Below are 18,876 nucleotides of genomic sequence, written 5' to 3'. Positions count from 1 at the left end.
TCTGTACAACGGACATGATGAGAGTACCTACCTGACTGGTGACTGCCAATTCAATGAGATTATACCCGTAAAAAGACTAGAATAGTGCCTGGTCTCGTGTGCGCAGTCAGGACATGATAGCAAATACTTCTCATGGGATTAAAAGGCTCAGGAGGAGATACAAGAAACAATTTCATTCTCAGCATCAACAGTCTAAATTCCTAAAATTGTTCCCTAGGTGATCATCTTCTCTAAAGGAAACATATTTGCTTATGTTTTTGTGATCACACACACTTTTCAAAGAGTTGTATATTTTAAAATATCTATTGAAATGAAGTGTGCTTCCCCTAAAGTAATCTGTAATTGGAATATTTATACATGTTTGTGAGAGGTGAGCAACCGCCTTTAAAAAATCGTCCCTCTCCTACTGTTCTACACAACATTCCAGGAGTATTGGGTGAGTACTGCAAGTCCTGGCAAAGTGGTAAAAAAAACCCTGCAGTGTTCTCTTTTCAAGACTAATAGGGAAACCTCTGGCCTATTTCCTCAAACTGTAAAAATGTCTGTGTCTAGAACCTCACAAGAAATCTATTAATACAAATCTTGAAATAAATTAAGAATCCTATCATACCTCAGCAGAATAGTCCCGAGCAGAAGAAGAAGTTCCCCAAACTACAAGCATCCAGGAAGAATACTCACTGTTAGTAGGGAGAGATTAATTGGAAATTTCAAACGCCCTATTTTTAACCACAGGCTGATTATCAAATTGATGATCAAGTTTAGTATAAGAAATATTTGTATGGGGAGAAAATTTAACATTGAATAATTTAATCTGGAGGAGAAAAAAAGATTTTCCCAAAGCATCTGGAATTTTACAAAACTAAACCATCAAACTGTTTTCTATAAAAAAGGAAAGAGAAATAAAAGATAAGGGTATCATCACCAACACAAATATCAAGTTTAAATGTAAGGAAGGTAATTAGAGTTCAAATTAGGTGTAATATCTCTGCTTTTAATTGGACCATTAAAAAATCCCACTTTAAGTTTTTGTGGCAAACAATGACCAGTCCTGAGGGTGTAGAAATCCAACTACATGTGACGGGATGCAAACAACGTGAGAGGAGGCACCACATGGTAAGTCATCATCTGGGGACGTTTGATGGGATTAGAAGCATTTTTACAGCCTGGAGCATCCTTGCACATAAGCATGTGCTTCATCATATGCAATCACCAAATCGCTCTGTTGGAAATCTCATTGTTTCCATGGCATATTGAGGAGTTATGAAATCAGGAACAAATCCAACTTCTCAACGGTGCTATGGATTAAAAGAAGCCTATGTTCAAATGAATTCTAACCCACAGCCATAGTTCCTACTGAGTTTGTAAGGACAAAGGGAAAAAAAATTAAGGGCATTTAGAATTGCTGTTGAGTTTAAGATCAATAACGTACTATTCATATAATGGTTGAATTTAGACACTGAGCTCCTTTGAGCAATAATTTGTTACTCTGACACATTCCAATTAGTCTTACTTTGCAAAACAGGTAATAAATAATAAAAAAGAAACCATTTTAGTGCATTTTAAAATTCCACTAATATGCAGTAAACTGAAACATTATAGGATGCTCTCTCCCCTCTGCATTCAGGACAAAGCAAAGCTGTATTCAGCTCGGCCCACCAGAGACTTACATCGTATCCGCTGTTACGGATTCCACGCCGAGGTCGCTCCCGAGTCACCAGAAGGTCCATCTCCGTCTCCCCCGGACTCGGGCTGTTCAGAGATTGCCGACTCCGGTAGACAGAGTTCTTCATCTGTTGCCTGAAGAAAATTCAACAACTGTTATGATGCAGCAAATGCCCTGACAGATGGAATTCTCCACTGATCCAAACTACAGGCAACCAATGAAGGGTTTGGATTTGCTTCACGAATCTCAGAATTGATGGTATTTGTTCCCTGGCCATCAGGGGCTGTAGAAAGAGTAGAATAAAGAATTTTCTTCCAGATGCTATAACCATTTGGCTGAATTGTAAATGCTCTTTTGTATGGAAACTAGGTAACTATAATCAATTGCAACACTGTAACCTCATCTAAAATTCTGCTGATGGCAAGGCCAGGGACTCTCCCTTGACCCTCTAGGACAGCTAATGCTGGAAGAACAAACTTGCTTTTGTTAGCTTTGTTGACTTGGCAGCCTCCCATTCCTTTTCATCTTTCTGATTTCACATGCAGGGTTCCATGATGCGTTAACAAACGCTGTGGCTAATGAGCTTCTCAAACACAAGTGTTGATAGATTTTCTTTTCTACCTTTACCACAGTGGATTCCCTTCTGGGTTAAGGAGCTATAAACCAAAAGGCAATTTGGGGCCCATCCATCCATCTATTCATCATTCAGTATTTACTGAGTGGCTACTATGTACCAGGCACTGTGGAAGATGATGAAGATTCACAGTGAGCAGGACAGACATGGCCCCACTCTCCTGAGCTTACATTCTAATAAGGGAGACAGACAATTCGCATGATAATTTCCAAGAGAAATAAGGGCTAGGAAGAAAAATGAGGTGATGTGACAGATGGCGATAGGATGAGGGATGACTTTAGATAGGATGGTCAGGGAAGACCTCTCTGGAGAGGTGACATTTTGACAGACACCTTAACAGAGCCAGCCACATGCCAATCTAGGCATAGAGCATTTCAGGCCCAGGGAGTAGCATGTTCAGAAGCTCCACTCAGCTCCCACTAGGAAATGCATCATCACTGTCTTGTTTCCACTTGTCATTAGAGGAATTTTTTGAGGAGGGGGAAAGAAACAGTAACATAGTGAGGGCTGTGGCTGTGCTCTTCTTCTTGCACAAGAGTCAATTCTTAGTAGCAGGGACTTTCACATGATCCTGCAGGGTTCATCACACAAAGGTGGGATAAAATCACTGGCTACTTCCCTCTCATCCAACAGTAAGTTTCTCTCTGTAAATAACTTGCATTTCAGAGCATCTGCCTTCAGAGAACTCCCCAAACACCACCTATTTTGTGTCTCGGTTCTAAGATTCTATCCATTCATTGGTTGAAGGAAAAGAGGTTGCATTATTTATTCCCAGTGACTATGGAAGAAACCTGGGACATATAGATACCTTTTCATGATCCCACACCCAGTTTGTCACAGCATGACACTCACATACTGTTAGTCTAGAACAGACATTAGAACTCCCAAGGCAAGACACTACCCTTGCAATTAGTCTAGGGAATAAAACACACTATTAGACCGACTCCCTCACCATGAGGAGCTTATACCTGTTTAGAGAGCCTCTGTGGTCTTTGCTTCCCTGGCATCCAGGACAACCCTCTTTAGGTAAGAGCACTAGGATGTTCTTTGGGGGCCAGCTTTCCTCCAGGGATAGGCATGTGACTCAGGCTGGACAGTCATAGCATCACAGCCCCATGGCCATAACAGCTGGTCAGAGGGTGGGCACTTGAGTTAGTCAAATGAGACCAAGTCTCAAGGCTTTTGCTACAGCAACCAGCAAAGAGGCATTCTCTGGGCATTGAGGTTTCTAAGAAGATAGGATATAAGCCTAGAGTTGTTGGTAACCAGTTTGCCACTCTGAGGTAAAAGCCTGCCTGAAAACCGGCCAGCAAAGAGTGAAGAAACAGCAAGGTAAACATGGAAGACATTCTATGACCTCTTAGATCTAGCCACTCCTGAAGCTTTGGCCTGTTCAATGGTAAATTCCCCTTTTATTTAACCAGTTTGTGTTGGTTTTCCATCATTTACATCCCAAAGAATCCTGACTAATATAGGAGCTTACCACCTAGTGTTATCAAACGTGCCCTGTAGTTATCTGCAATTAGAGGCTTCCTTTAGGAAAGAAGCACAGCCTCGTGAAACAGAATCTGTTCTGAGTGATTCACATGTTAAGGCAGATCCCAAAGAATTCTTACCCTTGACTTAATTACAAATCATTTTTGGGAGAAGCAGACTTCACAACTGTCCTGAGATTGCCAATTACTAATAAAGGTGATGGAGGAGTAAATACTAGGATTAGCAATTGTCATTTAAGTCGTTTATTTTCAAGTATTAGAAATACAATAGTGAGATTGTGTAAGCCCCTTCAAGAACCATGAACGGGGGTGAGCCCTTAGACACTGGCATACACCCCAGTCTCCTTTTCCGTCAAAGACAATGTTCTTTTATATACAGTTTAAAGACTGCTGTTTGACATGGATCTCAGTTGACCAGATCACCAATGTGTGCCTGATGTGCAAGCAACTACTTCGAGATAAATTAGGCTTTCAGGTAGAGAAATTACTTATTTTAATCAAATAAGAGTTCCCTTAGGTATATTCATTTCCTATTGGTATTTTTGCTATACTTTAAAAGTTAACAAATTTTGAAACTTGCAAACTTGAGATATAAGCTTTTTAACCTTTGAAAACACTGCTGGGAGGATAATGATAAATATGATTTGGATTTTTTTGGAGCCTGGGATTAACCACTATAGTTTAAGAATGTAGTTTCCAAACTGTGTTCTACAGAACCCTAGGGTTCCATAAAGATGGACTAGAGCCACTGAGAAGGAGGAAGACGCCCTGCTTCTATCAGAGAAACTCTGTCTTTATAGGTTATTGCCTTAGGTTGGGTTCCCCCAGAAGCAAGCTCTGTGATGATCTGAGTAGAAGTAGAAGTGGTTTGTTTGGGAGAGGGTTCCAGGAAGCACAAGTTGGGAAGTGGGAAAATGAGAGAGGGAAGGAAAGGAGGCCAATAAAGGATATGATCCAGAGCAGATCACTGTTTTGGGCATCGGGGGCTCAAACTCACTAGAGGAGTGTGAGAGACACATGTTTTAAAATGTAGGTTTCGGGCTTCCCTGGTGGCGCAGTGGTTGAGAGTCCGCCTGCCGATGCAGGGGACACGGGTTCGTGCCCCCCCTCCGGGAAGATCCCACATACCGCAGAGCGGCTAGGCCCGTGAGCCATGGTCGCTGAGCCTGCGCGTCTGGAGCCTGTGCTCCGCAACGGGAGAGGCCACGACAGTGAGAGGCCCGCGTACCGCAAAAAATAATAATAATAATAAAAATAAAATAAAATAAAATGTAGGTTTCATTATTATTCAGGTATGGTAAAACCAACAGATCAGGGGATGACTGCCATTGAAAAGATAGCTCGTATATTCACAGATCTCAAGAGGAAAGGGCATGCCACACTATGGAGGGCCACATGGAAAGCACAAAGGTCAGTCACAAGGCAGTGGGAGTGTGGGGAAAATGTGGGCAAGAGCCTTTATTGTGGCTTTCATGGGAAAGAACTGGCAAGGCAGGGTAAGCAGGCTTAGGACTGGCTCACTTGAAAGATTCTGGCAGACTCTGGGACATGGGAGCTGTCCCTGTTTGTCTGGTACCCGGCCAGGGTGATTCGGGCAGGGACGCTGGGGGCTCAGATTGCAAAAGCCCTGTGTGCAAGAGGCAGCTGGAGTCTGGGCTCCAGCTTGTTTGGTTTGTGTCTAACAAGTGCACTTGCACGTGAGACTTACTATCCCTAAGAAAAGTCTAGCCAGCCCTGGGAGGGGCAGTTTCTCCAGGGGCAAGGTCCCAGATGTCAAATCATCAAACATAGAAACCAGACAACGTGGTTATTACAACAGTGTATAGTTCTTCTGCCAGGGGTCTTTATCCATCAGTTCCCATCTGTCAGTGACTACAGCTGCTCCAGAGCACATTAAGTACCTGACACTTCTGGTCGGGGGCTCATGTCAGAGTCACAGATGAAGGATGCTGCTGGCCTATAGGGGGGCTGAGGGGACATGTAGGGGGCCTCTGACAGCACCTGCCTCAGTTATATTACATACTCTGTGTCTCTGGGTAAGAGTTTATAAAATAAAAAGGGGGGTGTGCTCTGACTTTTAAAAAAAAGCTGTGAAAACTCTTTTTTTTTTTTTTTTTGCGGTACATGGGCCTCTCACTGTTGGGGCCTCTCACTGTTGTGTCCTCTCCTGTTGCGGAGCACAGTCTCCGGACGCGCAGGCTCAGCGGCCATGGCTCATGGGCCCAGCCGCTCCGCGGCATGTGGGATCTTCCCGGACCAGGGCACGAACCCGTGTCCCCTACATTGGCAGGTGGACTCTCAACCACTGCGCCAGCAGGGAAGCCCTGTGAAAACTCTTTTAAAGGGTATCAGGATGAGTCATCATTTGGAATCTAAACTTTGTCTTTGCTTTATTTAGGTCTCAGGGTAAGATTCTGGTTATTGATGCGACCTCTGGCCTAGAGAATGAGTCCCTTACTTGTGCCTTGCAGGGGCTAGGTCACTGAGAGCAGAACCTCTAACAAGTTGAACTGTGAACAGTAATTAACGGGCAAGTCTAACCTGTGATAACAGGTAACACACACAGCAGGTAGCAGTGGACAGTGCCTGGAGTCAACAGTGGGGTGTGACAAAAATAGCACCCGAGGGGCTTCCCTGGTGGCACAGTGGTTAAGAACCCACCTGCCAACACAGGTGACACATGTCTGAGCCCTGGTCCGGGAAGATCCCACATGCTGCAGAGCAACTAAGCCCGTGTGCCACAACTACGGACGCTGCGTTCTAGAGCCCATGAGCCACAACTACTGAGCCCGTGGGCCACAACTACTGAAGCCCATGCACCTAGAGCCCGTGCTCCACAACAAGAGAAGCCACCGCAATGAGAAGCCCGTGCACCGCAATGAAGAGTAGCCCCCGCTCACCACAAGTAGAGGAAGCCCACACACAGCAACGAAGACCCAACGCAGCCAAAAATTAATTAAAAATTAATTTTTTTTAAAAAGCTTAAAAAAAAAAGAATAGCACCCAAGAGCTTACTGAGCCTCTGTTACTCTCCTTTTCTCTATTAATCTTTCTCTTCTCGTCCCAGTCTCTTGCTGACCCCATCTCCTTTCCTACCCCCCACCTCACCTGATTTGTTGTTATCTCTATTTTTCCCTTAGCTGGTCAAACATTTTAATTAAATCATTTCTTCAACAGACATTTCCTAAAAATTACCTTTATCATTCCAGCATCAGCAGGCCATCAAAGGGCCTTCAGAATCTGGCCTGACCTTTCGTTAGGCAGTGGAGACGCACCTCTCCAGAAAAAAGTTTTGCTCATTCTCCTTATAAAATACCTTAACGGAAAGTTTCATTTCTCAAAAATTTCCAAACTCAGTTCCTCTTCCTTGTACAGGGCTTTTGATTCATTTCCCAAGTATCAGCAGGAAACCCAGCAAAAAAACTCCCCGCCCTCGTCTATAAAAGACCCCTGAAGTAAAAAGACCCAAAGTATAAAGTGGAAGCTAAAGAAGCCCCAGCCTCCCAATAACATCTACATATGTTCTTCTCTTGTTTTCCTACAGTTATCAACTTGGTGGCACACACATTGTGATCCCATCACAGTATGACTTTAGATCAACAGCTTGGTATCCCCACCAAGCCTAATGAGAAGCCTGGTAAATGAAACACTGGCTTAGAATTCTCCCCTTTCATTATTAAAAATAAATTATGGTGATTCCATGCATAAAATATAGCAGCTTGATTTTATGGCTTCCATCTAAGCCTGCCACATAGTCATTTTGGCTTTGAATAAATACCCACTCAGGCCAGGAACCATCCTGTCCTCCCCGGGGACCTCTGAAGAGGGTACGTCTGCCAAGGCTACAGGATGGGTTGGAGCACTGGCAGCTCAAAGTCAAGGGGCCACTGCCAAGGAGTATTTGAAAGAGAGGTTCTCAAATCATGAAAATGCTTTTGGGGAAATGCCTCAGAGGGAAGGCAAAGAAGAAAGGCGGGCCTATCTAGCTTTGCTCACCTCTACCCCTTTTCCCAGCAGGTGAGGCCACCCCCTGCTGAATTAGCCGCAAAGCTTGGAGAGATGCCAATTCCAACCACCAGGCCTACCCATCTCTTGCTAGGCCAGGCCCACCTTTTCGACTGTCACAGCAGCTCACATCTCAAACACCCATTGCACTTGTGAGCAATGAACTTTTGGGGTGGTGATCTTTCTCTCCCATCAGACCTTAAGTTCCACAAGAGCAGTGATTGGGCTGTCTTGTCCACCATAAAATTTGGAATGAATTGAATGAATGAACATGTGACCATGACAGTATCCAGGATCATGCGTGGTGCCCAATACAGAGCAGGTGACAATAAATGGCAAGTGAATGAACAAGTCTATGAATGAAAGAGGAACTCGGCATGGAGATTGCAGTAGCGGTGCAGTAAATACTTACTGAAGCTGAATGAAAAGGTGAGGCATGCGTTCTGTTTTTCTTATGCAAGAGCCACTAAAATAATTGACGAATACACTGTCCCTTGATCTGGAAGTTGCATAACAAGGTGGGTGATAACTATATCTGAACCCAGCTCTGAAACAGCTACAGGTTTGAAAACATCATTCAGCTAAAGGACAATTATGGTTGTTTGCACAAGTATTTTTTTTTAACGGCTTCAGTTTTATTCTCTTCCAGACTCACTGTGGAACTCCCGTTCGTACAGACCAGTGTGGCCCAGACCAGCAGCCTGCAAAGACGATAGTCCTAAAGTAACAAACAGATCCAGAGACCCAGACTGTATTGCCCGAGGCACACCCTGCCCTCATCCCACTAACAGTACAGCAACCTTCAGAGAATCCCTTAGGGACTGCACCTGTTTTTAGCCTCAGTGAATGGGGCACACATTTCTGGGTCTGGATCCAAAACGTGCTCGATTTCCTTTGGGGCTTTTTCATACATCTTTTTTCTTTCCATCTGAGCCTTGCCCGCCTCCACCGGAGGGAAGTCGTAGTAGCCCTTCCTCTTGGCTTTGAGGCGCAGCTTGTTCCGATAATGCTCGATGTCTGACTTCTGCTTCAGGGCTTTGTTCACCTGGGGAGAGAGACAGTCTCAGGCCCACACCTGACCAGGCACAGCCCACAGACAGGAAGCTTCATCAGACAGTCACAACTCCTGGAAAAGCCATCCTGGGCTTCACCTCTGGTCCTTTGAGCCAGCCAGACCCACCTGTGTCCCATGCCAAGACCAGCCCTCAAGAGTGGACCACAAACAGTGTGGAGCCTGGCGCTTGCCTAGGTCACCTGAGACCTTCCCGCAGGGCGCCCTTGCCCATCTGTTCGAGTCTACTCGGGTCTAGGCCCGACTCTGCAATTTTAGCTTTGTGGTGTGGGCCTTAGTCCCGCCTAAACCCTTTTGGTTCCCCTGTGTGGAAGACTCGGACTTGGCAACCCAGCTAGACTTGGGGTTCCGACTCTAGCTCCAGCCCTGAGCAGCCCAGTGGCCTCCCCTCGCGGTCTGGCTGGTGTCTGGATAAGACAGCCAGTTCCTGAAGGAGTAGAGTTGAGATGAATGGGGTGGGAAAGGGGAGCAGACACCCTGCTCCCAAGGTCTCCCCACTCTATCGACCTGCACTTGAGAGCTTATTCTTGTCAACCTATAGCTTTCTTGAAAGAAGCCTTGCATGGTCGCTATTGCCAACCAGTTCCTGCTCACCTGTCAAAGATACAAGCAGATGACTTTGCTAAATACGTAACAAATGATGAGGATGTTACTCCCACAAACAGAGCTGAATAGTGAAATCTGACTGACACTGAATGATATGGAGAACCGTTAGTGCTGCTGGTAATCGGACTTGACTACATCTGTATGATCATGTACACTGTAGAGAGCATGTTCACAGCTGTAATTTCAAGGGACAATCATGGAAAGTCTGGTAAGTGTGGGGATGACTTCCACCTGACAGATGAGGAAACTGAGGCCCCCAAACGGCTGATTTAGTAAAGTGCAGAGTTGGGACCCCTAGCAAACTAAGTAAGAGCTCCCCTTATAGAGTCTGTGATGTACAATCACTGGAGTGACTTAATGTGTGTGAAGTGAAGTCTTCTTAACCTTCATGACAACCCATAGGCAGGTTATTTCATTCCCCCTTATACAGATGAGATTAAGGAGCTTTCTCACAGTCCTCACAGATAATCAGTGGTGGGGTCAGGGTTTGACCTTGGACAGCCCATGTCAGAGCTCTGAGTCTGCACAGTTAGCTACCATGTACACTGCCTCTCAGGATGAGAAGACGAGGAAGTACAGAAGGTCCAAAGTCTAAGCCCCTGGACTGGTAGATTCCACCCCAAGCATGGCTGAGGGCTGAGGTTGGTGTGGGCTTGCCAGAGTTGGGTCTTTCCATTGGGAAGATGTGCAAGGCAATGGTCATCTGGCAGTGCACTGGCGCTGGATACAGAGCTGGCAAAAAATCCATAGGCCCAGACTCTACCCCAGACCTACTGAATCCGAATCTTCAAGAGTGGGGCCTGGGCATCTGTAGTTTGAAAAAAGTCCCAGAGCTGACTCTGGTCCAGCACCTGGGTGAGAAACCTCTGGCACTGAGCATTGGTTTTCAAATTATATCCCATGGATTTGTGTCATTTTGGAAGGTCAGCTGAGAATCTTATGAGAATTAGGAGTCTTGCCCTCCAAAAGCCAATAGCTTCAGCAAGTCCAGGGACCTGGGTTAAGAACTGTTGCCCCAGAGCTCCAGGAGGGTCCTCAGGAGCCAGGAAAGTACGGAGGCAGCAAGAAGACAGCTAATGGGCTTCCCTGGTGGCGCAGTGGTTGAGAGTCCGCCTACCGATGCAGGGGACACGGGTTCGTGCCCCAGTCCGGGAAGATCCCACATGCCGTGGAGCAGCTGGGCCCGTAAGCCATGGCTGCTGAGGCTGCGCGTCCGGAGCCTGTACTCCGCAATGGGAGAGGCCACAACAGTGAGAGGCCTGCGTACCGCAAAAAAAAAAAAAAAAAAAAAAAGACAGCTAAGCTGTGGGGTCTGGTCCCCAACCAACAGAGCAGCCCTCCATGCTCCTGTTCGTGTTCTATATTAGACTGCTACAAAACAGCGTGTTTGAAGAAACAATTAGGGGGTTCGAGAAGGCATAAGGTCCAATGGTCTTGGGGTCAGAAATTTGAGGCCCCCGGGACGTGGCACAGGAGCTTCCTCACTGTTGCAGCCAATGCCAACGGGGGACAGAGGGAGGAAGGGGTACAGTTGTCTTTCCCACTTTGTGTCCCTCCTGGACTTGAAAGTCCCCCAGGTAGCAAGGACCCACAGCCTGGGATGCTGGGCTTCTGGCCAGTCCCTGACTCACTGCCCATGCTGCTGATGATACTTTAGATTAAGCTTTTTTTCTTCTTAAGGCTCTTCTATTTGGATAATTAACTTAAAATCTGCTAGAACATCAAGACTCCAAAAACTAAGGTCGGCAGTATTCCCTTCTGCTGAGGGAATTGCTCCCCTCTTTCCCCCAGTTCCCCCCACTGTCACAGGTAAGCACAGGAGCAGGGTCCCCACTTGAGCCAAACTTACTTGCAAGTAACACAGGGGAAGAATCTCCTTTTAAAGTCAATCTCTGTCTCTCACTCATTCCCAACTCTTCATGAAATGTTCACCAGAGCTCAGTGGGTTAATATGCAAACACACTTGGGAGGATAATACCGTTGCTTTCAGTCATTTGCATCTTAATGATGGAGCAGCATAAAGCTGTGGCTAAGGGTGTAGGTTCTGGGGACCAGATCAACTGCCTGGTTTAAATCCCAGCTCTGTCGTTCCCTAGCTACGTGACCCTGGGCACATTACTTAACTTCTCTGTGCCTCAGATTCGTTAGGTGAAGAGGCAGATAATACTACTGCCCTCGTAGGGCTGTTCTGAGGATTTGCATGAGTTCACACGCATGGCATGCTTGCAACGTGACCATCACTGAGAATGACTTTAAAATGTTATTATCGCTAATGTGGGTTGTTTGGGGTTCCTTTACATCTAAGAGTAAGGGAGAGGGAGCTTGACAGAGAGAAGGGGAAGGGGAATGAGTAGCTTTGGGAGCACAGAGCACTAAGGTGAGCAGACGTGGGTGGAGTGGGGCAGTGAGGGGGCTTTGGGCTGAGCAGCATGGGTGCAGCACTGTGGGAGTGGGTGTGCTGGGGCAGGGGCAAGATGAACAAAGGAAGGCAGACAGGCCACAGGCTGCACTGAAGTCTTAGAATGTCCCTGTTCCTTCCTCTTGCCCATGAGAGTTACTCTGGTTGCATCCTTTCTGGTTCCTGTTTCAGGAGGGAAAGAGGAAGGGGCAAGCCAGTTGCAAGAAGCAGCCTATAACAATGTAAACCAACACCTGGGGGCTTTGAGGATTAGATACAGCACTAGCTGTGTCTGGCCAACAAGTTGTGGTGAGAGTGTGGTGTTTTATCAAAGCCCATTCGAGGATCCGTGCAGCTAGCTCCGGAGTCATGAGCCTGAGTAACTATAGCCCATCCTCTAAGATAAACTCCCAAATGCCCAGGATGTAGTTCAATGTGCAAGCAGAGACTCCAGTCCTGACACTCCACACTGCTAGGTTATCCTAGCAATGAATTCATCCAGTGGTAAGATACGTATCAACCAACGTACGAAGCCCAAGGTTCACTAACACGAGGCTGCATCTTAGATGCTTTATTTTTACAGCATTTGAAGAAACAGACTGAGGGACATACTTTTTCTAACTCTTGCAAAGATCTCCCCAACCTGGGCCCTGATGATAGCTTTAGGTTGGTAGCATCTCACAAATCTTTAATTGTTCCCTCATTCTGCCTGCCACTGAGAAAACCAGTAAAGAGAAGAAGGTAGCATGACATCCTCTGAGCCAGGAATCCATTTCTGGAATCTCTCCTGAAACAACGTTCCAAGAGAAGTTCAAAGTCAGAGATGAAAGTTAACATCACCAGTAATCAGACATATCAGTATCAAGTACTTCCTGATGCAATGCCCACGAAAGGCCACAACATTCCCATAGTTATGCCAAAACTTTATAACCTCAATCCAGTCATAAGAAAACATCAGACAAATCCAAATTGAGGGACATTCTACATGGTAACTGGCTTCAAAAGAGTAACGGTCATGAAAGACAAAATGGTCACAAAGAAGGAAACTGTCCCAAACTGGAGGAGACTCAGAAGACAACTAAATGCCATGTGGGATCCTGGACTGGATTCCAGAACAGGAGAAGGACATAAGCGGGAAAACCGGTGAAATTCAAATGAGATCTGCACATTAGTCAATAGTATTGTACCAATGTTATGTTCTTGGGTTGGATCATTATTCTATGGTTACAGAATATGTTAACAGTAGGGGTAGCAGGTAAAAAACTAGCTGGGTAACGGAATTCTCTGTCCTACTACAGCAACTCTTTTGTAAATCTAAAATTATTTTCAAAATAAAAACTTTTTAAAAGTCATGCATGAAAACTAAAACCAAAAATACCTGGTTTGAACAATGGGAGAGTAGTTTCCCAATCAACGGTGCACCTACTCAATCAGGTCATTCACAATGATCGTCAGAAAGACAACAGCAACACAGCAAGTGCTTAAGATACAAGATATAAAGTTGTCTGTCTATGATGAGATTCTAAAATATCATGCGCTTGATCAAAAGCGTGAAGGTGGAAAAAATGAAAACAGAGGATGTATTAGGGTAGTGAAGTTACAGTGATCTTTCTTACTTTCTGAACTTTGCTGTTATTATGTTTTCTTTAAAATAATATTTAAAAGAATTACCTATAATTCATAAAAGGAAAATTTATGGCTTTGAGGCTGTACTTTCTTCACTTATACAAGCTGCCCATAAGAGGAGAAAGAGGAAAATTATAAGACAATCTGCCTCAAATGCCACAAGGCAGTAAATTACAGAGAACAGTTCAGGGCTCCTTTCCAATCCAAACGTCAGCAAGGTCTATTCCTTTGGCTACCAAAGTGTAACATGCATCCTCTGGACAGGGAAAATGCTCATCTGTTCTCCTGTGACAGGGTGATGGGCCTGGCAGAAAAAGGGAGTGGTAAGTTAGATTTAGCCGAGATCTGGAACCTGTCCCCAGGACATTCACATGGCTAAGCTGGGAATGAAAAGATCCAGGCATGACAGCCATCACCTGGGCCCATACTGGGCAGAGGGTCTTAATGAAGAGCAGTTACCAGTGCGTTAGTGATAACCTCAGAGGCCTCTAATCACTGGGCTTGCATGTCCAGTGGCAGAACTGTGTATAAGGAAAGATTCACTGGCTGTGATTGGCTTTAAGAAGATATACAGGTTCCCACGTTATAGGGCCAAAGGGCATAAAGTACACGATCAGTGAATCCTTGCTCATTAGCTGACTAATGATGATGATGACAGTAATAATAACGTACTTGTAGGCTAGGCACTGTTCTAAGTGCTTTACATGTATTAACTCATTTGATCCTCACAACAGTCCCATTGTACAGATGGAGATACTGAGGCACAGATAAATTAACCTGCCTAAGGTCACAAAGATAGTAAGTAGAAGAGGTGGGATTCACATTCTTGCAGCATGGCTGGAGAGTCCATACTCTTTCAAGCACAATGCTTTTTTTCACTAATGGGCCACAGGAAGTCAAAGAGAGGGAAGGAGCGAGCACTGGACAGGGAGCCAGGGGGCCTGAGCATCATACTGTTGCAATAACCTGCAGTGCAACTTTGAGCAAGCCACCTGAGCCCTCTGGCTTCAGTTGCTTTGTCTAAAAAGAATGAGGTTGGAATAGAAGTGCTCTATAAGTCCACAACCAGTTAAGTTCTTTTTAGTTTTATTTATTTATTTTTGGCCATGCCGTGCGGCCTGTGGGATCTTAGTTCCCCGACCAGGGATCAAACCTGGGCCCACGTCAGTGAAAGCACTGAGTCTTAACCACTGGACCACCAGGGAATTCCCAGTTAAATTATTTTTAAAGTTGATGAACCTCAACTCATCACACCTCCGGGCAGTTCGGTCTTTCTGTCCAGAAAACCAGAGGAGCTTCCTGAATCAGGTCTGTAACAGGCTTTTATACGTGGCCTCGATGGGGGACGCAGACAAACCGCTAAGTGCGCTTACAATACACAGCTGCATGGGGCTGTCGCATTGTCCTCCGGGTGTGAGGGTAAAGAGACTTCAAAGCTTAGGCAATCTCCCTCCTGATGCAGGTAACCATAGCTGGGTATAAACTAATGAAGTGAAAAACCAACCTGACAGCTTAACAACAGAGAAAAATATATGAAAGTACGTGTGTGCGTGCATACATGTGTAATGTATTCACATGCAGGTTCCACATGCATGGCCTTAAAGGACCATAAACGTCTTCAGCCCACTGACCATTCTGCTGCAGGAGATGGAGAAATGGCAGATAATTTTTACCCAATTTACTCTCTTGCTCTCCCCTAAACTGCCTCTATCAATCTATCTATCTATCTCCATCCATCCATCCATCCACCCACCCACCCATCCATCTATCTGTTTTTCTTTGGTGGAATCATTATTCTCGTGTACATTAATCATTTTTTTCAGACTTAGGAAAATTGGTTAACATCATGATATCCATCGATATCCTCCTGGAAGCAGGCAAAGGGTTGTCTCAAGCTTGCTCAAAGGAGTAAAAGTCATTTCAAAGCCTAGATAGTGGGCCATATCCCGGTCTGGATCTCCTCCGGTCCCCTATCAATTCAAGTGCCTCTCACCACCACTGCAACAGACGTGCCATCCTGACCAGTTGAGTATCAAGAAAGACAGCAGGCTGTGTGGGTGACGTGCTGGGGAAGCAGGATTTCTGATGTTTCTCTTCACAACTACAGTTTTTAAAAAGTCCCCTTTGGGCTTTCTAATGAAGGTAGAAAATGCTCTGAAAACATCACTCAGCAAACTGGTTTGGGGTGACTTGTGTCCTGATTAGTTCTGCTGAGGCCCACGCATGCAGAGGTAAAAATGACCCCCAGAGCCCCGTACACCTGGATGCAACCTGCACCCAGGACCCCCAGGTGCTACTCCTTAGTCTGCATCCACGGAGGCCTGGCTGTACCCGCTCTCTCCTGCTCTGGTCCTCAGGTGCTCACCTCGCCGTTGAGTACGACCGGCTCCTGGCTCCTGTCCGAGGTGGGGTGCACCACGGGGAGGGCTGTGGGTTTTATTCCAATGAGCTGCACAGACCCAGAAGACGTGTCAAAGGGATCAGCAGCCGCCTTGCCAGAGCTGTCAAAGAGGACGGCTCCTTCCTCTTCGTCGCTCGCCGGCACTAAAGCACAACATAAACACATTGATTTTCTGGTGTGCGGAAGCTGCGCCACCGTGGGGGAATATATGAGAGGCTCACGGCCGAAGGATATGACTTTGCTCAAAATGACCTCAGGAACGACAGTGTCTGGTTCTGTGCCAATGGCTCACTCCTGCTCGTGGCTTTCTTTCTTTTTTTTTTTTTTTTTAATTTAAGATCTACACTCTTCACCCCTCCATTGGTTTGAATTCAAAAAGTAAAAACCATTCCTTCAAAACTGTGACAGAACACACTTGAAAAAAAAAAGTAAATTTGTTCTCTATGTTTGAGTCGGAGATGGGAAAAGTGCCATTTGGCCAAACCTGGCAACTATTCTTAAAATACGACAATCAAGAGAATAACAGCATTCAGTTTAGTCTCTGCCACCAAAGCTACCCATTTTGGCATCATGTGAAGGTCACGAGTCTTCCCTGGTCAACCAGCCACAGTAATTGCTCCTGAAACTTTTTCTTTCTTTCTAAAGACTGCTTCTTCAATGACTAGGGTTTGGTTTCTGTCATGTGACTAAAACAAAAGAAAGTTAAGAAATAACCGCCCGAGAAACGAATTTAAAGCTACAGACGACTCCCCTAATTAAGTAGAGCGATTTCCACCTACACTCTGTTAAATTAATTCTCCCCTCTGACAGAGGATTCTGCTGTGATTGCTGCAAGACAGCCATCTGCCTGCGCTTCCACAGCTAAGCTGACGGAGGATGTTGGAGGGCCAGGGCTACCTTGCTGATTTACTTGTTCTTAAAGCACGTTCCCATTAAGTAACCATATGAATGACAGTTTATTGAGCATGGCTCGGCAAGAGATAAATTAAGCCTGTTCAAACGACCAAGCCAGCCGGCAATTTAGGGGCAAAATAGGTGTTATATGAAATATGAATGTAATAGAAGTGTATTCATCTTCCCTCCCGTCTCGAGAGATTGAGATGTCATTTAAATTATCGAGAAACATAGTTTGTACCATTCTGTCACTTATCATAATCACAGAAGATTTGTCAAATTGAGCCAAGTAAATTGTTAGTTTGCAATGTGGCTAAAACACCTCAGAGTCTAACCATGGGTTATAATTGGAGGATTTTTGGGTTCTGTGGACTTATTTGTGAACAGCAGGCCACCAAGAAGCCAATGACAGAGGAAAATCTCTATTCAGATGTGTTACCAGATGCATATATCTTTTTAGAGTGTAGTTTTGCTGGGCAATTCTTGCTTTCCTACCAGTATCTCCCACCAGACAACTCCTATGAAACCCAGCCTCCAATACGGCACCCAGTAATTCCTGCCTCCCGATATTCACAACCACATAGGATTAACCTGTGTAACAAAACAGGAAATTGCAGAAATGGCAATGTATCTCTTCCAAGGCTAGGTCGTAAAAAAGCATTGTTGCTTCCACCTTGCTCTCTCTTGGATCACTTCCCTCTAGGGAAAGTCAGCTGTCGTGTTATGCAAACACTCAAGGAGCCCTATGGAGACGTCCATGTGGCAAGAAACTGAGACTCCTGACAACAATAATGTGAGTGAGCCATCTTATGAGTGGGTTCTGCAGGCCCGGTGAGGCCTTTCAATGGCTACAGCCCAGGCCAATATCTTGACTGCAACCTCATGAGATACTCTGAACCCAGAGCCACCCAATTAAACCACTTCTGAATTCCTGACCCACAGATACTACGTGAGATAATAAATTTAGATTGTCATTTCGGTTGCTAGATGTTGGGGTAATTTGTTACACAGTGATAAGTAACCAATACACTTCCTAAACAATGCCCCTCCTCTGCTTCCACTCTTGTCCTCCTACCTCTAAAATACACACTCCACCAGCAGCCAGGATGGATTATCTTTTCAAAAGATAACCAGATCACAGCACTCCTCTGATCAGAACCCTCTGAAGGCTTCATCTCTCTCAGAATAAAATCCAGAGTCTTTACTGTGACCTACAAGGTCCTGTACCATGTGGCCCTGGCTACCTTGCTGAGCTCATTTCCCACTTCTTCCCTGAGCCTCTCTGCTCCAGCCACAATGGCTGCCTTGAACACAGCAGGCTTGTTCCCACCTCCAGGATTTTGCATTTGCTCTTTCCCCAGATCTTTACATGCCTAGTTCCTTCTTATTTTTCAAGTTGCAGCTTAAAAAAGACTTACCTTATCCACCAATCTAAAAAAAACTCACCTCATCACTCTGCTGTATTTTCTTCAATGCATTTATCACTATTGATTTGTTGTATTGATTTAATCAGCTCCCACCCCCTGCCACTAGAATAGAAGAGCTCCATTCTTTCCCATCTTTTTAAAGGCTCATGCCTTTGCAATTAGCAATGTCTCACATGCAGTTGGCTTTCAATAGGGATTTGCTGAATAAATGAATGAATAAAGGAATGACTAAAATTTCCTGACTTGGAAAAAGAGATGCTGTTAGTACTTGCAGAACAATTAAACATGTAAAAGTTAACCATTCCGAGGTTGAAGAGATGATACCTAGCATTCTTATTGCTTCTGGGTTGTGACACCCTTACTCCTCACCCCGTGGAGGGAAGGGGGGGAGCATAACTATAATGGGACAGGAAAAGAACACCCTAGAAACTGTATAAACTGCAGTTCCTTTCCACTATCTCTCAAAGTCATATTCAGATTTGCACAATAATTCCTCTAGGTTTAAGAGCAAAATAGTTATCCTCCCCGCAAAAGGACTGTATGGAAAAAATACATTAAAAGGCATTGCATTAAATATTAATACATTAAAATGTTATGTGAGTACAGCAGATTCGTGGGAATATTTAAAGCATAATTTATCCCTAAAGAAAAAAG

At 45.1% G+C, this 18,876-nt stretch overlaps 1 protein-coding gene across 1 annotated transcript in view; it reads right to left on the bottom strand.

The window, feature by feature from the left end:
- Nucleotides 1-18,876, bottom strand: part of KIAA1549L (KIAA1549 like) — a 284,536-nt gene that overhangs the window by 55,042 nt on the left and 210,618 nt on the right. The window contains exons 14-16 of the mRNA XM_073808743.1: nt 15,866-16,044; nt 8,626-8,843; nt 1,668-1,797 (exon numbers count right to left, since the gene is read on the bottom strand). Coding sequence (XP_073664844.1) covers nt 1,668-1,797; nt 8,626-8,843; nt 15,866-16,044 — 527 coding nt within the window. The remainder of the gene's footprint in view (nt 1-1,667; nt 1,798-8,625; nt 8,844-15,865; nt 16,045-18,876) is intronic.

Source organism: Tursiops truncatus, chromosome 8, assembly GCF_011762595.2.
Source record: "Tursiops truncatus isolate mTurTru1 chromosome 8, mTurTru1.mat.Y, whole genome shotgun sequence".
Taxonomy (NCBI): domain Eukaryota; kingdom Metazoa; phylum Chordata; class Mammalia; order Artiodactyla; family Delphinidae; genus Tursiops; species Tursiops truncatus.
This window is presented reverse-complemented; position numbering and strand designations above follow the sequence as displayed.